The 25,564-nt window shown below is 44.0% G+C and overlaps 1 protein-coding gene across 1 annotated transcript in view; it reads left to right on the top strand.

Moving 5' to 3' along the window:
• Positions 1-23,501, top strand: part of LOC144103532 (uncharacterized) — a 45,177-nt gene extending 21,676 nt beyond the window's left edge. Inside the window, exons 7-15 of the mRNA XM_077636228.1 lie at positions 2,519-2,551; positions 3,834-3,899; positions 8,855-9,080; positions 12,344-12,500; positions 13,469-13,581; positions 14,357-14,483; positions 17,134-17,334; positions 18,826-18,945; positions 23,284-23,501. Coding sequence (XP_077492354.1) covers positions 2,519-2,551; positions 3,834-3,899; positions 8,855-9,080; positions 12,344-12,500; positions 13,469-13,581; positions 14,357-14,483; positions 17,134-17,334; positions 18,826-18,945; positions 23,284-23,487 — 1,247 coding nt within the window. The 3' untranslated portion in view covers positions 23,488-23,501. The remainder of the gene's footprint in view (positions 1-2,518; positions 2,552-3,833; positions 3,900-8,854; positions 9,081-12,343; positions 12,501-13,468; positions 13,582-14,356; positions 14,484-17,133; positions 17,335-18,825; positions 18,946-23,283) is intronic.
• The last annotated feature ends 2,063 nt before the right edge of the window (positions 23,502-25,564 follow it).

Genomic DNA, 25,564 nt, shown 5'->3' with positions numbered 1-25,564 from the left:
TCTCGCCAAGCACAGTAATACTGTACTTCCCCATCCGCCACACTCGCCTGACCTCTCCTCATGCGATTGTTTTCTGTTTCTTCGTGTGAAGACAGCCCTAAAACGTCGCTGGATGGAGAGCGTGGAGGCCATTGAAGACGCCACGACAAAGAAGCTGACAGGCCTGCCAAATGAAGCGTTTTCCAACTGTTTCCTAGACCCAAAGAAGGTTTTGAAGCTGTGTATAGACTGCAAGGGGGACTATTTCGAAGTGGTGCTGCCCAAATGATTTCAGTGTTAAACGCATTTTTTAAAAGACTCAGCCACGGAACTTTATGGACAAAGGTTGTATTACCTAGTTCGCGGTGTATACATGACCCTGAATGTTAAGAGCAAAACGCTGAAACATTTTCTTACCCCAAATAGCAATGAAGTCTGCGCTTCCAACGGAGAATAACAATGGCGGGAACACTACACTAATAAGATGCCTCGCAAGCAATTGCATCGCCGTATTCGTCACTTCAACTTGGAACCACTTCCGTCCACCAGCTTCGCGCGCAGTATAGTAGTGCACCCGCTCTTGAATGTAGTTCATGAAGTCACGCTTGCAAAAGTAACAGGATTCTTTGGTCATCTTGCTATGTGCCGGCTGTAGTGCTGCAGGAAAAGTGACTAATTTCTGGGCTCGAGTACATCCCTAAAAAACATAGTCGAACCCAATAAAACTTTAACTGGCATCCTTACAGCACATCCTGAGAAAATTTAAAACTCCATTGTTCCTGAAAACATTTAATAAATAACTGAAGTGCTACATTTAAAAATTTTAATTTTTTGTAAAATGTGTAAAGAATCAAGAAGTGATGACTGATCACGCAGTTTGTTATTGACGGTGTATTTAAACTGCTCTTGATCTTATGTAATCCTTTTGATAAGGGAATGGTTTGATATCTGAAAGTGGTGCGTATTCACAAGGCACAATAATTCAGATGATTTAGTATCAGCGCCCTCCGTTAGGTAGAAGGAACAAGTGCACTCGTACTATCCGCAGTTGCAGAGTTGAAGAGACAAGGTGTGAACAAAGCAGCCAGGTACTAAAGAGAGTAAGGTGAAAAAAAAATGTGCAAGGTATAAAACTGGGCATGGATTAAAGAAAACGGGCAAATGAACAAGCGGTAAACAATGATCCGCACTGAAAAGGTTAGTCTACCGCAATTTCCGATTTACAGATCGCCGTATATAGATGAAAAATTTGAAACTAAGCTCTCGAAACTTGTGCTATACGGACTATTTGTAAGTGCGGATCGTACAATGTATAATCTTTTGATATCGACAAATATTGGATTAAATTCGGAGCGCATATTTTATTACGAGGAGACAGTTTAGTTCCATAATTCGTGTACATGCACTTATATGCGCTGTTGGCAGACATTTGCTCCGCCGGGCGATATACTGGGCGCGGACAATGTAAGCAATTTTTCCAGCTGTAACTCTGCACGGCGGATTATGCACCGGGTGCGAAAAGTACACAAGGATTTATGGTAATTCTTGAAAAAAATAAGATAGCACAGTATGAGTTTAAAATATTAAAATTTTCCTTGGGTAAATTTTCGCTAAAGCTCATGACAAGTGGTTTCCTTCTGTGACTTTGGGAAGCATGAATGATCTTGAAAATTAAGGTGGCAGTAGATAAAATTTTTGACTGTCACGAATGTTTGCTTCTGGGAAACATGAGAGGATGTGAATGTAAGAAATTTCGACAGAATGTAATTACGTTACTATTCATAAAAAACGCTGAGCGTAGAAGCTGGTGGCGGCAAGGCAATCGAGCGAAATGAACAGGATAAATTGGAAATGTCTCTCTCGAATGACGTGAATAAGCGAAAAAAGAAACAAACTTGAAGATTAGCATGTTCTTAGCTTAGTTTAGCTTAGCCAGACTTATCCTGTTCAGAATACCAAACTGCTCACACGAATTCCACTTTTAGGTGAATTACTGTTACGTACGGTACTTCTTCGTTCGTCATACCATCTTTTGTTTTCCCTTATTAAAGCTGTGCGAACGGTGGACTTGAGGCAAGTGCAGTGATACTGCCAAGCCAGCTCCGCCTGAATAATAAATAGAATGTATATGTGCTGAAGTCAATACTTTTCGACCGCTATTTAAACACAATTTTTTGGACATGCACGTTCTGTGAGTGAGTGACTGCAGCGTAGTTTTGATTATTTTTGAGTATGGTACGAAGAGGGAACATCTGGTGCATTCTGCTTTGAGTGCACATAGAAAGTTGGCATACCGCGTGAATACACATTTGTCTTTCAGCCACGCAGCCTTTTGAAATTATTCCGCCTCTAGACTTCTGGCTGTGCTGAATATCTCTTATATAGACTAATAAACGGTAAGGCGCGTATTACGAAGCCCTGAAGCCCTCTTATACAGACCCCCGGTGCCGGAGAAAAGTTTGATTACTCCCATAAAAAAAGGCCTTTGAGAAAAACAACCAGCTTACGTCCTAACAACTTTTTCTTTCTGTCTGCTTAGGGAATCTGTGGACAAAGGTAGCGACTACACGAGGTGAGGTTTCATGATTATTTCGCGAACTATTTATGAACAGGGTCCGCGTTGCAATCAGCTCAAAGCATTTCAAAAAACACTCCAAGGCAAGGTTGATATGTTTTGTGCGTTTCAGGAATATTCGCGTGTGGATTAGTCAGAATACATCTTTTTTTTTAACGGTGCCTTTCAGCCGTTTTGGCGAGGCTCTTTAAACTAAAAGAAAATAACTGTGATTTCGAATTCATTAGAAGTATTTATAGAGAATGCTTATATGCAGGGCACACACACAGATTTAAAAACATGTGCGTTTAAATAGACGTCTACTAATGAGATACATCGATGTTTTTGGAAAGGAATGCAGTGGCTGTGCCGTGTACATTTTAGGCGATAATAGTAACAAAACTCGTAATAAAAGCATGAAATCCCTGACACTGGAAAGCATTAATTTCTGGGCATGCCTTAGGTAGCGGACACAAATTTTTCACCAGAAAGCCTTGCTTCCCTCTTTAAAACGCAGATATGATGATAACGCACTCGAACCAGTAGCACCGGTATTTTGAACTTCTTGGAAGAGAATACCCCTGTAGTGGATGCTTTTGTGCTTCAAAGCACGAAAGCAATGACTGAGCACTTTAGTGCGCAGGCTACTTCGTTTCAAGGGATCTTTTGTCATTATTATGAAATTCGCGAACAGATGACTGCAACATGTTTTTTTTTGTCTACGGCGCAGAAATCTCGGATTCGGCTTTGCGTATCGGAAAGAAGATTAGCCTTATCGGTGCCGAGTACTGGATCACGCGTCTGAGCCAGAGTTTATGTCGTTGAAAATCAGCGTTTTCAGGCATTTAGTTGGTCTTGAAGAAACCGCCGCTCCACAGTGAGCCCCCTAGATTTGCTTTTTTTTATCAGGCTGTTGCTGATGTCTTCAAGCATTACCGTCCAATTTTCTCTTTCGTCAAAAGCAATCATGCTTTTTAGGGAAGAGCCAAAGACTCCAAAACATTTTCGAAAACTCTATAAGATTCGCAAACACTTCTAAAATTGGCATTTCTAGACAAGACACGTGCTCTTTACAAAACATTGTGAATTTTTATTTCATATAAGAGGCGCGTGCGCAAGATGTGTCCTCTTCTTAGTGTTAAACTCGTTGTGCTGGTAAAAAGTAGAATTAGGCACCACATACACAAAAATTTTTGACAAAAGCATTCTTGTACGGGCCAGCCTTATAAAAGCAACTTATTCATATATTTTAAGCTTTCATTACAAGAATCATTACCAAACATTTCCTCCACCTTTTCAGAATCCTCAGCGCAGAGCACTACTACTACGCCTGCTACACCTGCGGTGACTGCACCCCCTATTACCGGTGAGGATTTGTCATAATTTCCTGACGTAATTTTTTTCAGACAGAGAGCTGCTATTGGCAGCAGTATTGTGAGCCGAATAATAAAATTTCAGTATATATATAAGCATCCCTCAGTAGCCTTAAGCTATTGATGCGAAGCTTTTTATTGTTTAAGTGCTTATGTTTAAAGTTGGCAGCATGCTCCTATATAACATTTTGCCTGAGGCGAGACATAACCGGATTTATATGGAATGATCGCAATACGCGGAACGGCCTCGTGCTTGTGCGAGCATACCCACCAATTCTAGACTAAATCATTTGTGAGCGGGAACTGCACGTAAGGGTGCACGTACTACATCAAACCAAGACGCCCCCCAAATTCAGTTTCAACTTTCGATTGTTGCTGTCCAACGCGCTTAACTCAGAATCTTGTCGCCACCCATTCCACAGTTCTCCTTAAAACGTCCTGAAAATGAAGGGGAGAGGACGGGTTTTAGATTTCAAGGATGTGCCAATTTCTTAAGATACCGTTAGAAGAGTCTGAAAGAGCATGATTCTCCGCACTATTAACGTCTGCAATTTATACCTTTGCAGTTCGCATTCACGTCAAAAAGTGCTGCGACGCAACAATTACAAAGCCAATATTTTTAAATACCTTCTCATATGCCTGCTGCCTCGGAGCCAACCACACGCTGATGTAGCCCATGCCGGTTTTTAAACACACACAAAAAAGACCTTATGCTATGCAGCGTTTGAATTATTATTATCGAAAAAGTGTGCCACATACTAATCGGAGGCAGATGCGACGCCCATGAATAAAGCAGTACGATTTCATTTTTGTTTTCGCAATAACAAAGTTTTAAAGCGGAAGCGGAGAATTCAATCTTATAAACCAATTGCCCTCTATGGTCTTGGGTACTAGATCAGGCTACACAGGTCAACAGGCCGAGCCGTAAAAATACGACCGTGATATGGGTTTCCGTTTCACGTTTTACGCATTTTCCCGCAGACGGCGGAAACTAATCCGAGCTGCAAAACCCATGTGTGCACGGATGTGTCGCTGTCGTCCGCGTGTTTTCGTGGATTACGTTTTCGAAGAAATCCAACTTAATCGTTCATTTGCGGTAATTATACGCGATTATGTTTTAATCGTTTGGTCCCCTAAACTAGTCCACGCAGAGTTGTCTGCGAAGAACACATTATCTTCGGAGCGAAAAACTTCCTATCGCCGTTTGTAAGCGTCGTTATAAGAAGCGGAAGCCAGCGGGTTCTCGACTAATGCCGCCTATTTCTGTGCCGCTATGTATTTCCTAACGCGCGAAAAAGCAGTCGGTCTGAAACCCGTAATGGTAAGCCGCTCCTCGCGATCTGTCTGCAGTTTTTTTCTTTTTTTTTGTGGCACGGTAGATGCGCGGCCAGAAATATTGCTTAGCAGGTGAATGACGGTTGAAATGGAAACATGCGTTACTTATCGTCGTGCGAGTTTGATTTACTTGGCACGTTTGAAATATAATAATAATAATTGGTTTTCGGGAAAGGAAAGGGCGCAGTATCTGTCTCATATATCGTTGGGCACCTGAACCGCGCCGTGAGGGAAGAGATAGAGAAGAAAGTGAAAGAAGAAAGTCAAAGAGGTGCCTTAGTGGAGGGCTCCGGAACAATTTCGACCACCTGGGGATCGTTAACGTGCACTGACATCGCACAGCACACGGGCGCCTTAGCTTTTTGCGTCCATAAAAACGCAGCCGTAGTCACGTTTTGACGTGGATAGCGTTCAATTTTAGACTTTCTCTTATTGCCTATCTGGATCATGAATTGCTGTTCATTGAGAGGTGCGCATTGCTTGTTACGTGCACAAGCTCGCTCGCTGTGGACAGCGACGTTTCAGCAAAGATGCTTTGCGACGCTATAGGCTGGATCACAAGACATTTGCCAAAGTTTTAATCAAGCGGCGCTGGAGGAATGCTAATAGTGTGGTGGTTGAATAAATTCATTGCCGGCTGAATGGCCAGCTTTTACAAACACAGTGAAGAATCTACGATCTGTATCCTGTCTCCCCTTTCGTTGCACACGCACGGATTCATCCATCCCTGTTATCCGAATCACTGGCCGCCGCCACTGGCCTGCGCGCTGTTCATTTTGAAATCTGAGCAAAGGTCACTTAGACAAGAGGTGGCTCATTTCGTTCTGCAAGGCCCGTTCATGAATCCCACTCACGCGTGCGCGAATTCCTCTAACAGCATTTGTACGAGCGGCACAGTATACGTTTCTGATTTACGGCTACTACATTACGAAAACGTCAATGTATCTCGGCGCTTATTTGTGAAAATGAATCAATTAAGCTCCCACTGTGTTGTTATGGCTGCAGCTGTTGATGTAGAAGTTGATTTAAAAAAAAAATAGTTCACGCTTTGAGCGCATTGGTTCCTTTCGTTGATTTTTTTAGCAGCGTAAGGTTACCTACATGCATGCAAGAACCAAATCTTTACTGCTTTGTTCGGACTGCACGTGAAGGAAAATCTAAGTGAATTTGATGCTGCATTTCATCGTGACAGTAATGCGTATGTTGTGTCAAAATCACGTGTGTTTTTGAAAAGACGCAGCTGCGGCCACTATATGCTGTTTGTGTTCTTATGGGTATGTGCGCTGTATGGAAGCACTGCAACCCGCCAGTTTCTAAGAGCGCGAGCTGATGTATAAGCGTGCTGTTCCGTCTTTGTGCTTCAAGGTATGGGCGCGAAACAGTGCTGAACTGGTTTAATTTGGTTTATGGGAGTTTAATTTCCCAAAGCAACTCAGGCTATGAGGGACGCCATAGTGAAGAGCTCCGGACATTTCGACCACAGGGGGTTCTTTACGATGCACTGACATCGCACAGTACGCGGAGCTCTAGAATTTTACCTGCATCAAAATTCGAACACCGCGGTCTTATCGGTGTACGTACAAGGCCTCGCGCAGGGTGTTTTGAAGCGCTTGTTTAGTAGCGGGTATAAGAATAAACGCTGCAATATTCTCTTTAATTCGTGTGTAAGGAGCACTGAATGTAGTTTTTGTTGGTGTGCCGTTCCCAACAGCTCGTAGGGAGTCATTTCTGATACGTGGCATAATTCTTCGAGGTCTTCTGTTCCAAATAATTTATTAATAATAATTGGTTTTTTGGGGAAAGGAAATGGCGCAGTATCGGTCTTTTTTATCGTTGGACACCTGAACCGCGCCGAAAGGAATGCTTTAAAGAGATCAATACTGGCGGTAGGTATACAGTGCAGAAAGAGAGTGCTCCACGAATTATCGGTGTTTGTTACAATGTTTAATGAAAACCATTTAGAATTGATCCTGCGTGTTTACTGAAATGAAGTCTTTGTGATGGCTGAGTGGATTGTGTTCGTCTGGTCACCTTAGAAGCACAGGTTTTATCCCGGCCACGCCGGTCGCATTTTGATTGAGGCGACACGCTAGAGCTCGTGCACTCTGCTATATGAGTGCATGATAAAGAACAGAAGGTCGTTGAAACTATTCCGGAAGCTATGAGGGAAGCAAACCTCAAATCCTGAGTCACCTTAGGTCTTTGAACCCCACAAAACCGCACAAAAAGGTCAACATTACCTTTATAGAATGGGACAGCCAAAGTTTGTTTTGCGTTGTAAAGCACATGTGTAGAGGGGGAGTAGAAATTTTTTTATAGTTCGCCTTATACTTGTTACCTTCTGTTGTAAAAGTAAGCACGCACTAATTGATGCCTGAAGACAACCAGCCACAAAAATGCTTCTCAGAAAGCTAGCCGGACCGTTAATTTCAAAATTTCTTTGTATAATGTATGTGGTACATTTTTACGGTGCATGTATTGCGTATTCCTAGCTTCGATAGCTGGGAATAAACTAAATTTGTAAGTATATTGGTCATGGTGCCATTTGTAAAAACCGTTTAGTGGCCTTTTTCAACGGTTGTATGCCTATAGACAGTCCGTAAACAATGGCCCACTGAAGGTTAGCAGACAGTGTTCTGCAGACTGTCTCTAGAAAAAGGTCTATAGCATAGCGATGCCATAAACATATGGAATATCTGCAGACGTATGTCTACTGAACAAGTACATTTTAGTCAGTACACTGTCTATAGACAGAAATCTATAGGAATTGTATGGCTATAATCCTGGAGATCGTCTATAGAACTGCGTATTACTTTGGCAGGCATTTTTCTATTGGCGGTCTATAGACTGAAATCTACAGGAAGTCTATAATCTATAGATTGTGTATAGACTAGTCTCTAGAATTTGCCTATAGCATGTCTACAGACTATTAGACTAAAGTATATTGACAGCCTAATGACTGTTTAAAGAAATTTGTGTAAGGGGAAGAAGTGTTGGTTTCGTATTTTCGGTCGCTTTGGTTTTGTGCTGAGTTGAAAAATTTCACTTTAGCGTTTCCACCAGTGCAAATAAAATACAATCACGCCTTCATATAGCTGATAATCCGTGAACCGTATCCCTCATTTCTTAAGCCTTTTTCATTTAAAACATGGCTATGAATATCAAGTAGCGAAACGAGGTCTTTCTGATATTTATTATGGACCTTTATTAGCGGGCTCTTTTTGAACCGATGAGAATTTTAGTAATAATCTAGAGTTATTAATGTTTTCTGCTGTAAATTTATTACTCAGAAAGTTGTTAGAAATACTGAATCAAGCATTATGTACAAGATTTTCGCAGAATGCGTAAAAATCATTCCATCCATCATGAATGCAGTAAAGATTTTTGACCCACCCTTCAAGAATATTCTGATAACACGAACTTGCGTCTGCACATTTCTGCATCTTAAATGAGGGCGTTGCCTGGGCACATGACATGTTCATTCAGAGCCTTACTTTTAACAGGATTTACAGTGCAAGAAAAATTCAGTTATCACTGGCGTTGCTACAAAATCATAAGCGATATCCAATTCCCCCCTAAAGGGCTCCATTTGTAAATCTTGTTTATTGTGCAGAGCCTCGGGTCCCGCCCAGTTCACTCATATGCACGATCGGCGATCACCTCAGCACGAAAAACATCGCGCTTCCGCCAGACGGAGTCTGCACCATTATTTTCTACGACTCACTGTACAAGCCAGGCGGAAGCACACTTAGTGAGCCCTTCGAACCAAACTTCCAGCGCTTCCTTGATGCCACTGATGCCCACAATCTCACTCAGTTCGGGATCGGCTTCGACTACAGGTGAGTTCTGTGCCTGGCGCGTTTGGCTGCCTTTTAACGAACGTACAATAAAACACTCCCTAGTGTCGCAACATTTACTGCTTTTCTGTCCTGCTAACGTGTATTGAGAAAAAACACAAAAGAGGATAGCAGATGACCACGGTTATAAAACCTCAAGTATTATTAAAAATATTTGGAGGACACTTTATCTTCGCCCTTAAGAGCAGGACGCGACAGCGTGTTGCAGGATTGCGAAGGCATCCACGGAACGCCATCGTCCTTCGGTGCGAGCCCTTGCCCGGACAATTTAAGGAAATGAAGCATATCTGATGGACACCCGAACCGCGTCGTAGGGCAACGAACATGAAAACAAAAATCTTTCAAGGAAAGGAAAGAACTCCTGTCTCACATATCTCGGTGGACACCAGAACCGGGCCGTAAGGGAAGGAAATGGAAATGAAAATTGGTTTTAAGTAAAGGAAATGACGCCTGTCCCACAATTCTCACTGAACACCCGTACCGCGCCGTAAGAGAAGAAAAACCCTTCCCTTATGGCGTGGTTCAGGTGTCGACCAAGATGCGCAATTTTTCGCACAAGGCCAAAGACGCTGACGACACCGGCTTTTCTGCGACCCGAGCTGCTTAACCCTGTCGCGTTAAAAGATATGGCGTGCAGATACAAGTGAAGGCGACTAGGCTCAGCGTAGCGAAAGAAAAAAAACTGTAAAAGAACACCTGCCTAGGTAGGTGATTGAATGCAGGCGCTGAGCCGTTGCTATGTACACGGTGGTTTTGGTATGCTCATCTGTGTGCACCTTGGTCACTGTGCGGGCGTTTCTGGGCGCCGTAAGGGCTCCATTACAAATATGAGAAGGAAACCCTGTGGCGTTGTTACTCTTGGCAAAGATAGTACGTGTTCTTGCTGTGTCGAGATCAGCGTTTTATACTGTCAGGCAGACGGAGAAAATATGCTTCCTTTTTGTGGCGAACGGAAACGCCACATTGCGCTATCCTGGAATACCAATCAAATGCATCTCTGACACGCAGTTGGGCGGTGTTAACAGGCCTTGTCACATCGCAGGCAGGTCACTGCACCAAGCCCATGCCACCGTTAATAAGAAGCCCTGGAAACGCTGCAAGCAGTACCTACATTCAATACGATTTTGTATAGAGGAGAATGTGAAGGGAAAAAAACTATTTACTCAGGAGCGGGGTTTGAAGCAGCCGGCAGTTTGGTTGCGCAGTGCTCCATTCGTTATATATGGTGCAGTCCTATGGGCTAGCATGGTTGTTCATCAAGCGACTTATGACGTCCGTCCAAGGAGCAGAGACTGCTGCTGAGCGACAATGTTTAACGGGCCGAATACATACTATTACAATTGCTTTTAAAAGGCACGAAGATAGAACTAGAAACTCATTGTAGTAATTTTATTTGCTTTGAATCACCGTCAAAATGAAGGCAATGCAGTTAAAAACATTAGCCGACGTTTCCGAAACCCTTTCTGACATAACCATAGAATTTTCATTCTTTGCACGGTTAAAATAATAGCGCTGAACTGGTCATTCAGTTCTATGATTTAAATATGCGTTTCAAAGTTCAATGTTACTGATCCGGAGTTCCCGGGTTCGAACCCGACCGCGGCAGCTGCGTTTTTATGGAGGAAAAACGCTAAGGCGCCCGTGTGCTGTGCGATGTCAGTGGCGTTAAAGATCCCCAGGTGGTCGAAATTATTCCGGTGCCCTCCACTACGGTACTAATTCATCCTTTCTTCTTTCACCCGCTCCTTTATCCCTTCCCTTACGGCGCGGTTCAGATGTGCAACGATATATGAGACAGATACAGCGCCATTTCCCTTCACCAAAAACCAATTATTAAAGTTCAATGACCGACTTCAACGAAAAATGTGGAAACACACACACACACACACACACACACACACACACACACACACACACACACACACACACACACACACACACACACACACACACACACACACACACACACACACACACACACACACACACACACACACACACACACACACACACACACACACACACACACACACACACACACACACACACACACACACACACACACACACACACACACACACACACACACACACACACACACACACACACACACACACACACACACACACACACACACACACACACACACACACACACACACACACACACACACACACACACACACACACACACACACACACACACACACACACACACACACACACACACACACACACACACACACACACACACACACACACACACACACACACACACACACACACACACACACACACACACACACACACACACACACACACACACACACACACACACACACACACACACACACACACACACACACACACACACACACACACACACACACACACACACACACACACACACACACACACACACACACACACACACACACACACACACACACACACACACACACACACACACACACACACACACACACACACACACACACACACACACACACACACACACACACACACACACACACACACACACACACACACACACACACACACACACACACACACACACACACACACACACACACACACACACACACACACACACACACACACACACACACACACACACACACACACACACACACACACACACACACACACACACACACACACACACACACACACACACACACACACACACACACACACACACACACACACACACACACACACACACACACACACACACACACACACACACACACACACACACACACACACACACACACACACACACACACACACACACACACACACACACACACACACACACACACACACACACACACACACACACACACACACACACACACACACACACACACACACACACACACACACACTTTTACTTACCCCGTGGAGGAAGGGGTCGTTTGAAAGAATTTGTAATATAGGGAAGGGGAAAGAAGCCGCTGTATAGAAGATTAGAAGCAAAGCTGAATACGCCCAGTCGTATTAACTCCGTTTGTCCCGCGATATCCGCGAACTACTTAGAAGAAAAGATGCCAGGGCTAGATGTTTGTGGTTTGTTACTGACTGCGCACGACGACGGCACACAAGCGTGTTAAGTGTTGCTTAACGCTTATTCTCCGTAACATTTTATGCGCCGCCTTTGTTCTTGCGGTTTGTCGTGCTTTTCACTATTACATCGTTATTTTTTCGTTTTTCTCCATCTAGACTGCGAAAAAATACTGCGGTGATCGTGAATGATACCGTTGAAAATTCTCAATTAGACAGCCTTTGGCAGCGACGCATTTATCATTACGGCCACGTCAATACTCCAGCTTTTGGTGTCGGCCTAAGCGATATGGCGGACTTGATTAACAGCGCACGGGTAAGTTTCGCTGCCGGCATGCTATTTCTCCCCTCCTATTTGATTGCACAAAAGTTCGCCTCTTTTCAATAGCGAAACAGACACTGTTTACTGAAAATTTTTGCATGCCACCGGTTAGAAGTGAATGGCGGTGCAGCGTAGCCTCTGAGATGCAGCTCCTAAAATTCGGTGTCGTCGCGTTTATTTTGTTTGTAATATTCATAGCTGCTGGCGGCTCGTGTACTATGTTTTGCTATATTCTGGCGTATAAAAGGACTTACTATATATGTAAAAAAAATCTCTATGATGCAATAACCAGGCTTTCTAAAACTAATGTCAACGGTTTGTATATTTTATGACATCTTTATTACAACTGGGTAATTGTGGAACGATTTGGGACATTTGAGAGATATCTGTATTTTTATTGTTTTGCAATTGTGCCGCACACCTATTTAAGGATATTGCATCATACAGTTCTTTTTACAAGGGTTGTGACCGGTTAGAGCTATGCCTATGATTCGAACACGGCACCATTTCGATACAGGTAAATTTCGATTTTTCCAAAGTCTTCATTTATTCACTGGAAATAGATTTCGCCCCCTTGGAAATATTTAGGGCGTTTTCTATCCTGGCAAAAAAAATCCGCGGCTTCTATGCGCTGAATCGGCATAGGCCAGTTATCTGACTTTTCGCTGCATGGTAATAAATCCGGGGTTGTATATTTGCATCCTGCTCTCGAACAGCGCAGAGCACATACTCTGAAACGTTGCTGTCGCACATATTTGTAGAGGAGTATTGAGACAACCAAAGTGATATTCAACCATCGCCGACTCACTAACTGGCTAAACGCAGTTTAACAAAATATATGACCTGTTAGATTGCACAACATGGCGCATATAGAGATACAGTTCCTCCAAAAAGTTAATCAGGCAGTTTGAGTGCAGGAGGCACGCCACTTCTGTGTTTGCTGAACCGTATTTTTTTCACAGACTGTTGCCTCCTTGATGCGGGACAAGGACATCAACGAGAGACCGGTGTACACAGCAGTCGTGCTGCCAGTTCTCGATGCAGCAATTGCAGAGTTCATCGTGAAGGAATTGAGGTGAGGGCCAGTAGAAATGTTGTCGGTCAAATTGAACAGCCGCGTCCTGTCCGAGAGAAACGAAATCTTTTAAAGCTGTTCTTCAGTTTCGTACAGCCCTAGTTATTCTCTTCCACTACAGTGTGCGTGGTCTGCAGAGTCGATTGCTTGGTGATGAATTGGCGCAATGTAACTGTGGTACTGCATGCAATTTCCATCAAAATGGTCCGACGCTCTCATCTCTTTGTACAATTCATAGACTTCTGCCTACAATGTCTATAGACTTTCTACTGACGAACCCTACAGAACAGTCTATAGGCAATACAAATGCTATAGACAGTTTACGGACAATCAATAGATTTATGGCCGCACCCGTTTAGCTGATGTTTGTCTATAGACAGTCAATAGACTCTGAGTAGACAAAAATAAATATCTACAGGAAGGCAATAGAGTCTATGAGAAGTTTATACATTGTCTATAGACAATTTTTAGGGGATAACTTTTACTCTCTCAGTCAGTTGTCATTTACGTAGTCGCTGTTATGGATCTGCAAGGGGGTTCAGTTTATAAAATCAGCTGCTGTTAAGCTTGTACATTGCGATCAGTGCCATGTGTGTGAGAGAGAGAGAACAAATAGGCTAATGAGAGGTAAGGCGAGGAGGTCTGCCAGCGGCATTGCTACCCTCGCTTGCTATTAGCGTGGAGAAAGGAGAAGGGAAGGATAAGGCAACGCAGACAGCGAATGTAGGTGATGATGTAATAACACAATAAGTTGTGAAATGTTATCTCATTTCAGGAATGCCGTGGTGGACATCTTGATTGGCTTGGCACACCAGGTAGCGGAGGACAAGATGAATCCCAACTGCCTTATGATGCCACCATCATTTATGGATAGTCCCAGCAACGATTATCCATACTCACTGGTATGTGCTCGATCCTGAGGGATGTCGTTTGTTCTCAATTTAGTTTTAAAAGCTTCAATGGACATTTGGAGTGGTATTCGTGGCGACTGGGATCGGGCAATTTGCGCATGAGCACGAAAGGACATTCAGCGTAGCGCGGCAAGTTTCAGCAGGTTTTATGAGTGCGAAAGCTCAGCTCCGGGCGTTCAGAGGCTATCCAAATTGTCTATGGCGTGTATGCGCCGAGTATGTTCCTAGCGTTAGCGCCCCGTCCCGCGACACTGCTGCTCATCGTCCACAGTACGCCGCACTAATATTGCCACACTACTAAATCCTCTAGTGGCGCTATACCGCGGCTAATCTGCATTTCCTGGCAGTTGGCAAGCCTTGGGCCATCTCGGGGCTAGATGCTTTGTCGTTTTCATCTCTCGTGCTGCCTGCTCCCTTGCGCGTCCCAACAACGTCTTGTGCGTATAAGTAACATAAATAAACCAGCCCTGCTTACGTCATCCGTTTCTCGGTGACAATATGTAGGTTCTGACCCGACCAAATGGTCCTTTGCGGGTTTGTTAAAGAAATACAGCAATATGAACGAGTCATCATGAGTGTTAAATAGTTCATGCATGTAAAACACCAAAAAAAAGTTTTGCCCAGAAAAAGCCTGTGCTTTCGCACTGAATCGCATGTTGTAAACATTCTCTGGTAACTTTTGCTATTAGAAGGCTTAGTTTATAACGTGTTTTATTTTTAGCTTTGACGTATCGCTACACGCGTTCAGACAAGTTATGAAATTCAGTGCAGTTTCGTATCTCACTGTTTGTAAGGGGATTTCATTTCGTAAATATTTAAGCAGTTTAGACTTGCACTTAGTGCAACTAGTGGCACTGAATGGGTATTCGAATAATGTTTTTGCGCACTGCAAATACTGCGCATTCTTATTTATTTTAACTAACCGCAAAGCTGCCTCTAAGGGGTGTCAGCACGGTCGCAGTAATAGTCCGAGCCACTTAAGAGGTAGCATTATTATACTTTCTAGCACTCTTTTTTTTCATAAAATAAATTCGCTAAACGTTGCAAAGAGCTACCTCTATGTGCAGAAAGTACCGATTCCTATTTCGTTACATTGTTTCGCTTCCACGCTCACTGCTATGCATTGCGCAGTTTCATTTCCGGCTTCTTTATTGGAGAGTGAAGTGCATACCCTTTCGTACGTAATTGACGCGTCAGCCACAGTGTGCCCGGACTCGGGACGATTTACCGATTCATTGAGTCACGCTAGATTACCCACGAAAAATATAAGGTAGTTCCTGGTGACTCACAGAGAATAAGGGAGAAAGCTAGATACCCTTGCAGAATCGCCTAAGCGCACCACTGCGCTGTTGTTCATTTTCTGCTTGTGTCTTTTGAAGTTTGACAGCAAGGTAAACGCTTGCTGACAAGAAGAGTTGACAGTGAAAGAAAAGTTTGTCAACAACGTTAGCTCCTGGAGACTAAAAAAAAATGTTGTCCTCGTTTCACAGTAAGGCTTATAAGATTTACGGACGGTCAGTGCATTAGATGCGTCGCAGTGCGATAGCATGAACTACGTGCCCGGAGCCTGTCATGTTGCTTTATGCAAATCCTGCTGCAGTGTTTCAAATCATTCGGCTTGCCGTTCTCCTGCATGCCGGAAATATGGGGCTTCATTGTGCCTTTTCAGTGCACTATAACTAAATATTGGAATATTGAAAAGCTCATTGCCATAATTATTATTGACCTGCAGAAATAAAATAAATAAACAAATATTAACATTGTCGCGAATGCGCCTCACCTGGATTTCGAACCTTCGGCATCGCGAACAGATAAACATCGTTGGTCACTGTATGAGAGCACTATAATCTACCGACGCAGCTGATCCCTCGTCTTGTTTAACTGCTACACTCCCGAGCTGTGTATTGAATGCAGCCTTCGTCGTCAACTTTTAACATTGCGCAATGAATCTAGGGCACACTGCATCCCAGGGCCCTCCCCTGCAGTGCACCTGCAGCGTACAAATTGCTGCTATAGGCGAACGACCAAGGCTCATCACGAGCAAAGCTAAAAGTTAACGACTGGGGTGTTGTTTGTACGCTGGATGTCAAGAACACCTATGCGTTCCTCGTTGGCGTGAATGAAACGTTGGTAAGTTATATGAAAGAATGATAATCAATTTGCGTAGTTAGGCCAAATGCGTATTAAGTGCTCAAGCAGTTAAATTTTCACTTCGGTTCCGGTGTTCAGATTCAGTGTTCACCGGATGACAGTTGCTCGCATGCGATAATGGGTTAGTGTCCGTATATGCGGACTTGGTCACTTTCTGCACTAATACATGCCTTGAACGCTTTCACCCGCCAATCCATGGCAGGTGCTGCCATCGGTGGGACTGCTGTTGTTTGGGTTGGGCGGCGATACAGATTGCAGTTCCAGAGCACCCTCTAACGATTAAGTAAGCTGCCGCCTGGCACGGTGGGCAGATGTGCGGGCTGCCACAAAAGTGGCTTCAGACAGAGACACTCAAAGGCTAAATGCGCGGAATTGCGTTTATTAGTACTAGCGAAATAAAAATAGGAGCACGAACAAACTTCTTCCCAAAGCAACCGCTCGTGCTTATCCCTTGTTTTCTATCTTTCGCACGTCCTGAACAACGGCACAGCGTCTGTGGCACGAGATGTTCCAGACTATAGCTGAGGCTCGACTGCCCACGACGCTGGCTTTGTCTGTGGGGATTGCACTTCGTCGGTACAGGCCCCGCTACCCGGACCCATACGTTGAGGGCGACAGCGAGCCGCGGAACTACTCGATCATGCATCGGTGCACGAGCTTCGAGGGACCTCAACTGGCAGACGTACTAGAGGTAAGACCCGGAATTTCCATATGTACGCGCGCATAAATATACCTATACATACGCACGCGCAAATACGCTGGAGATAGGTCGAAAATTCTCAGGGGCATAAATTTCATTCAGCCTCCTCCTTCTGTGAGTTACAAGCAGTACCTGGGCAGTTTCTCGAGGATATAGACGTTAAGGCAGCCAGAACGGAAGATAACTTCAGCAAAGTAACCTGGAAGCCTAAAGACCGGTTACAACGCACAGGTGTAGGAATCTGACGTGAAAATATGCAGTAATGGTCTTCTGAAAAAGGTAAAAGCCATCACAATTCTAGGGTTGTAATCACTGAAAACTTCAGACTGTTTTCTGGCCGGCTTTACACTTTTCAGGAAAATTTTTCGGGGCGGCTGTTCGTCTTTCAAGTTACTGGTTGTGCAGTAAACTACATATGAGTATTATAAAGACCATTCATTTATTGACTCCTTAAAACTTGTACCCCACCGCGGATTTTTCTTCTGCTTTCATCAACTGAGGGAAGCTGTTATATAGGCATATTTGCACAAACTAGTATTATTGTACACCCGATTACTAATCTTTCAAGTAGTTCTTCTGGGCGCTCGAACTTTTGAATTTCAACCCTTATGCATACACTACATTCCATGCTCAGGAATTTCCGTGCCCAGTAGGTACAATCAGCATAGCACTATTACCACTGACGTCAGAATGCTTTTTATTATCGCGGTTGTATAACCTGTAAAGAGGTGCCTTTGGCTGGAAGCCGTTTTGTAGCCGATTTCAGCGCTCTGGAGCAGTTCGCCGTACTTACGTGATGTGAAAACCGTTTATTTGTGCGTGCTTTTCGGCCGACGCGGCCAAAGAAATGCCAGCGGAGTGACACCACTTTGAAGGATAGCTGCATTCCTTGCTGGCCCTTTTGCTACCACTTGCGTTATGGCATGATTTGGCGGGTTCACCGAATTGCTCATTCATTTGAAAGTCAATCCAGCGAATGGTGACAAGGACGGTGGCTCTTCCATGTTTTTTTGTGGAATAAAAATTATCAAAAGAATACGAAATAAAGGGTTTGCCTGCCATGAGCAGTTGCTTTGGAGCGGTGACGTTGTCTTACTTATCGGGAATGAAATACATTTGGCGAAATTTCATGTTTACACCTTCACTGTAACAATGCTGACGTGAGCTTAAGAACAAATGTTCTACGTTTATCAGTAAGCAGATGTTCATCGATGTCGCCTTGCTCGATTATAAGACTGCGACGTTTGCATTTTTTTGTCCCTGAATATACGTGTGGTCGGATGTTTATTTACCGGTGTGCAAATCACTATTAGAGTAATGCTTACCTGACCGCAATGGCAACGCCGCACCACATAACCGTTCTCGCTGAACCGCTGGACACTCGTTCTCGCGCACATCTTTGTCACTAGGGGGCATTACAAAAAGCTCCACTGATTACCACTCAATTCCTGCACCAAAGAAATTCGCGTGTTTGCTACGTAGGTCTGCCAGAATACGGAGCGGAATTTCACATGGCATGCTGCTACCATGAGCGAATTCACATTCGACAAGAATGGAAGCTGGCTCTTCACTAACGACGGAACACGGTCCCTTCGATACAAGGTGAGGTTGGCTTGCTCCTAACATTGCCTTGCACTTTTTGCAATGAGTCCGCGATCTTCCATAGTGCAGCTGCGAGCTGGCCACTTCTCTCACGCGCTCCTTCGGTCGTGCAAGTTTTTAAGGCGAAAGCCTGACAAGGACCATTAGCAACCAAACCCCGCGTCGGGGTCGGAGTCCACAAAGAGTGGTCTAGAAAACGACTATAACTTCATAAGGAAAGAAATTGAGTCAGAAAATGCAGGGAATTGAACCAAGTCATTTCAAACTGCGAGGTGTGCTCGCAGCCCGTAGGCCACAAAGCAGTGTTGCTTCGCGGCGAATAAAGGTAAACCTATGGCGTATGTGTTGCTTTACGACTGTATTCTTATGAAAGGGTATGTAATTACTAAGGGGAGAAGAAACGTAAATTTAAAAAATAATGCTTTCACTTTCAAAATCACCGGAGTAGTTCAAGTGTCCTCAGTAATTTTCATACAACCTTCAGACTTCTAGGCGCGAGCTATCAGATCCTTGGGGTAAATAAATAGAACTCGCGTACATTTTTTATCACCTCGGTCTTTTAACACCGCATGTGCGCATCAAGGCACCAGAGAGTGCATATTCCAGTAGTTTAGTGCAGCAATAATCATTCTGCTCACATCAACATCGTCATCATCAGCCCGACTACATCTACCAGTGGACAAAGGCCTCCCCTTTAGCTTTCCTGTTAACCTTCTCGTGTGCCAGCTGCGTCCAGGTTATCCCCGGAAACTCCTTTATCTCATCCGCACACAACACTCTTTGCCATCGGCTGCTATGCTGGCTTCTTAATATCCAGTGCTTTTTCCTCAACGACCATCGGTTATTTGCCCTCGCATTACATGCCCTGCCCAAGCCAACCTGTCCTTGATTTCTTCTAAGATGTCATTAGGTCGCGTTCATTCTCTTTTCCACTCTGCCCTCTTCTTATCACTTACCGTCACACCTATCATTTTCTTTTAGATTATTCGTTGCATTATATTAAACTTAACTGAACCCTTTTTGTTAGCCTCCACGTTCCAGCCCCATGGGTGAGTACTGGTTAGATAAAATTTTTATATACTTCTCTTTTGAGTGGTATCTGCAAGCTGCCAATCCTGATCTTAGAGAACACGCAAAAGGCACTCCGCTTCATTCTTATTGTTTTAGTTATTTCCTTCTCGTGATCTGGATCTGCGGTCACTACCTGCCCTAAGTAGACATAATTCTCTTACCGATTCCCGCACCTCACTACAAGTTGTAAACGGCTGTTTTCTTCTGAGTCTCTCGTACATGACTGGTTTATGCCCATTAGTTTTTCGCCAACAGTACTGTCCTGCTTCTCTAACCATTGATTATGTTGTGCAGTTCATCCACTGAGTAGTTTTGCAGAACAATGTCGTCTTGAATCGAAGGTTGGTGGGTATTCTCTACTAACTCTTGCTCCCAACTGTTCCCAGTAGAAACCCCTGTATACCTCTTGTTAACGCTGTGAATAGGGTTGTGAAGATCGATCGTGCCTCTCTGCGTTTCAACATTGATTATTGGGATTTTACTGCTAACCTAATGCAGGACAATGCAAGCTGTGCAGCCGTTAATGATATCGTTAAGTATTTTTGCAAAATGTTCTTCTGCACCATGGTTCCGCAATGCCCGCATGACCACTAAGGTTTCCACTGACTCTAATGCCGTCTGGTAATCTATGAGGGCTACATATAGGGAGTTAGTTATATTATGCGCGTTTCTTTATCACCTGGTTGATAATATGAGTACGTACTACTGCAAAGTACCCTTTAGGAAAGCCAGATAATGTATGTTAAAAGTTTTACGAGAAACCTAATGGAGAGGGGTATAATTATGCATCCTTGCATATCTGTGTTACCTTTCCTGAGGCTTTATTTGTGTCAATATAGGGAATTTGGAGATGCAAAAAATTAGTTACCGGTGTTTGTCGGCATGCAATGCTTCGGCAAAGAGTCATGCCATGAAAAAGAGGATATCAAAGCGTTGTACAGGGGTGTTAAGGGATTTTATCGAGCCTGAGGCCACCCTGCCTTGTTGCTATAGGTAGCGTCCTCTAGTGTTTTTCCCAAAAGAAAGAAGCACGTTTTTGTGATCGTTTTGCTTGGTTTTCTTGTGGTCAGTAAGATAACCTCTAGTTCAAGTAAAACCGTTATAGTGAGACCATCAGGCACCGCGCTGTAAGTTTGTTGGCTAAGATAGCTGAATATCTTTTACCTCAGGAACACGTTAATTCTGGCAGCACAACGATCCAAGGACATTTTTGGTAAATTGTGGGATTGTGGAACCGCCCAGCCTACACTTTTTCTTGGTAGTCCTTTTTATTGAAATACGAACTTATAACTTATTCGGTATTTTCTTAGAATTCATTTCATGCCTGAGTAAGAAATACAGGTATTGTTTGTTTTTTCGACCGTTGAGATGAGCGAAACGTTCGTCCTCATTGCGGCATGAAATGACGCTTCGCTGGCCGCCATTTTGTAGCGCATGAATCACGCCGAAAGGCGGCAGGCTAACGTGATGTCCTCATGGCTACTTTGTCAGGCTTGCACTTCTGAAGCCATGAGCTTTACCGATACCTGACACCCTTCATATGACGTGGAAACCTCCCAAAGGAAGCATTTTGACGTATCAGTGAAACTAGTATGAAGCACTGGATGAAGTGCAGCGCTCCTTACGGGATATAGAAGGAACGAACAGACAGCGACATAGCACAGCGCTGTGTTATGCTCCTTCGACTTTCGTTCTTCTATTTTTCGCTAGTCGCGCTGTAATAAAGGAATACCTCTGACATCAGAGGACATGTACCGCTAGAAGTCAAGTGGCTGTTGCATGCACAACGTTTTGAACTGCATCGAAGGATAGCAGTGGTCTGGTGGTTTGTATTCAGTTGATTGAACTGTTTGTATACCTTTTGATAAGACGCCAACAAGCAGTCTCACCGAAGGCAATCTTCGAGGTGTCAAACTCGACTCAAGTTTTTAACAGTTTGCAGAAGCTCAGGAATCGTGCGTGGCGATATTCTAGACACATAGGATGCAAGGACATTTGAAAGCAAAAGACAAAAGCAAAGTTACTTTCTTCCTGCTGCACTCAGCTTTACCAAGGAATATTGTATGCTGATAAAACAGCTCATGTCTTGCGATCTTTATATATAGTAATGAGTTTTCAGACGCGATTCAAGTCATTCCTAAATAACAGTAAAAAATGAACTTGATAGATGCTGACAAGCAAAAAAAACCAGCAATGAATAGAATGCTTCGGTCGAATAGTCGGAAATAATAAATTTTGAAAGGTGCGAAACAACGGACACCGGAAGACAGAGAGATAGAAAGAGCACCTACTACAGCTAGCTCAACCGGTGAGTGCCTCTGCGAATAAATGGCTCTGCCTTGACCCCTAATGATGATGGGTACGGACATATATCCATCCGTCTCGCAGAAAAAGGGTCTGCTGCATTTTTGTTTGCTGAAGTACTTGTTTTAGGGCATGTGCGTTCATAAAACACGACGTAATACTTCGGCCCAACTGTGACAGTAAAGGATATAGGGCGCGTATACAGAACCAACTGATTCTGCTTGTATCGCTCTGTTGTCAATACCTCTCCTCGTTTCTACTGTTCCCAGCTTGTTCACAGCGAGAATGATGTAAAAGAGGAGGCGCTGCGATGATTTCCCCAGACGGCCCAAATATCTCCTTTGTAGAGTGCTGTAATAAACCCACTTAATAATGCGGCAGAATGTATCACTTGGTTATCGAAGGTTTTTTCGTGTTTGAATAGGTTGGATAGTCAGCCGGTTTTTTCTCATTATACGGCTCGAGTGTCTTAAATCCCACGTGGTAATTTTTCGTCGCAATAAGGAACTATGTCAGTCTAGTTATTTCAATGTGCATGCCGTCAACTGCTTGACAGTAACGTCATTAAAAGTGTAAGTAGAGGTCAGCTTGTTTTTTCCTGCTAAGAATAAGTCTTTCTTTAGATTTTCCCAAAGATTGGAGCCTTGTGATGGGGAGGACATGAAAAGGCATCAGCTGCAATGTATCCCTCATTTCCCACATGCTAAGAGGCACATTTGTAGGTCATAAATAAAAAAACTTAATTCGCTTCCTGTGGTACTTCTGGCTCCGAACAACCTCCGGGACACTATCTCTGTTCAGCACTGACCCGCGTCAGTTACTCCTTACGCCATTTCACGATTCTCAAGATGATGCCGCTTACTTCACCAGCCTACCGTTGAACTGTTTGAAATGGAAACGTCTATCTTAGCATTTCACGACGAGTTGCGCGAAAGCTAATACCTCTATTTTCTACGTCAACAGCTATGTGAAGCCAAGAAGGACTACACGTCACTGAAGTACACTATAGCCGCAATGGACATCGACTTCTCAGATGCGCGGTTCGACAAACTCTACTTACTGAGAAATCTGACCTTGTGTTTCCAAAACATCTACAACATAACAGATGTGGTAGAATGCTGCGAAAATTTTGATTACTCTCCACCATGTCATGAATACCATGAATAATTTGTGCCCAGCTGCCAGCATCAATAAATAAAGAAGAATAAATCACAGCAAACGCATTCTCGAAGAGTGCCCTTGTTAGAAGATTATTGTTATAAGTGTCCCCAAAGGAAGGTTATGTCATCACGCGTTGGCTCCTTTTTTGTTTCCTTTGATCAAAATTTTATCTTCATGTCATGTGAGACGAGACGCAGTGGGTAATACTACCCGCAGTAATGTGCCATGCTCCTGCTGCCGTATCCGCATCCGGACACGTACTCTACTCTATCTCTTTAATATCTCCCCCCCCCCCCCCTCACCCCCGTGCAGTGTGCAGCGAAGTTGTTCTCCGAGTTTTTCCCGCCAAACACAAATTTTTCCCACCAAACGGAACCACCCAACAACAACAACCCGCAGCTCAGATGCTGTCCTCTAAATTCATTCCTGTCTTTTTGGGGGTCCAAAACCGGGTAAATATAGAGAGGAAAGCTCAGTTACAATAAAGTAGAAAGTCAGAGCTTCATGTCGGCGATTGCATCCTGTACTCTCCACTTGCACTAGAACTGCACCTTGTAATGAAAACCAAATGGCCTAGCGCGTGGTTCTTGCAAATAAAACCCATGTGTTGGTGTTTCTTTTTTCCACATTTGTATCATGCCATGTGCCGCTGCATTGTGTCGTGCATAAAAGTTTCGCTGCTCTAGGGCAGTGGAATACTCAAGCAATAGTCGTTCGTGACTTTATATGGAAGATACGTGGCCCTCGACAGTCTACATAACATCACACTTATGCTTACCACCAGGCAAGCAAAGAATCGCGACCAACTCAAACACATCTTCGCAGTATAAAACTCATTAACGCACCTGTTGCTGCAAATTGAGTCCTTGGTAAGTTTATATAGGGAGACCTCAACAAAGTGAAACATTTTAGTCCTTTTTTAAATTCAGAGCACAAGCCCCCGCAGCCATTATAAACGTGCAAAGTTCTTAACTACCTACAGTAGCGTTCAAGAATGGTGCACCCTTTTATAGCATCGAGTCTCTACCTTCGGCTTTGAAAGGTTTTAAGTTTCGGAATCAAAGTAATCACATAGGTTTATGTTTAGATTCGTCACAAAGGATCGCGATGGTGAGAAAAAGCGGAGAGCGAAAAATATATTAGTGACTCAACTCGGCTGGGCCAGGTAATACGGAGTGAAAAACAGCCGAACCTGTGGCCGTTGTCGACGGGGAGACGTTCGCAACATCCGCTGTCCTTTGCCAACTTAGATGCCCTGGTTGCCTGTGCGGCTCCTTTTCCAGACGTACCTCCCGTTCCTCATCGGTTTCATCAACTGCATGAGCCCGCTGTCGCAACTCATCTCTAGCCAATGCGGCTTCATGGCGCTCTCTGTCCTAGGCATCGCTAGAAGCAGCCCGGCGCCTCTATTGCTGTCTAAGAACTCGTCCCGGTGACTGATTCTGGCTCCATGTCTCTGCGGCGTCTGCTGCGGTTGTTGCGACTGAAGGAAGAATGAAAAGTTCACGGGCCTGCCCACTGGCTCATGTTGAGCCACAGTCGCAGCAACGTGCAGCGAGTAAGCAGAGTTTGAGAGAGATGTGAGAGGAAAGATTGAAAGACAAAACGCGCGGAGCAACAACCGCCTCATCCGAAACGATGACGATGGTTTAGCAACAGATACACCCGGCGACAAGGAGCCCTAGCTACATTGATGAGATCTAGATCCCAGGCCCGTAAGGCCAGGAAGCCAGCACCCGCCGCGGTGTACAGGCGACGTGTGCTTGACTTTATTCAGCAAGATATCGCATTTGCGAATCATTCGTTTAATTTGTGAGTAAAAGAAATGGCGCAGTAATTGTCTCACATACAACCTTTGCCCATAAAGTTTCGAGACATTTATTTTCTTCACTAGAAATGATTGCCCAAAACAAATGTTGATGCGTATGTGTAGCGCCACTTTTTCTGGCTAACCTGAGCTTTTGTGATAATTGCTGTGGCAGCCGCTTGATGGCACTACATGTAGAAATATGTACATGTAGTTTTCCAACTGTTTCCTCAAGAAGCGTAGGAAGCTGTGCACAGATTACGAGGGAGACTGATT

This window comes from Amblyomma americanum, chromosome 9 (assembly GCF_052857255.1).
Source record: "Amblyomma americanum isolate KBUSLIRL-KWMA chromosome 9, ASM5285725v1, whole genome shotgun sequence".
Lineage (NCBI taxonomy): Eukaryota > Metazoa > Arthropoda > Arachnida > Ixodida > Ixodidae > Amblyomma > Amblyomma americanum.
This window is presented reverse-complemented; position numbering and strand designations above follow the sequence as displayed.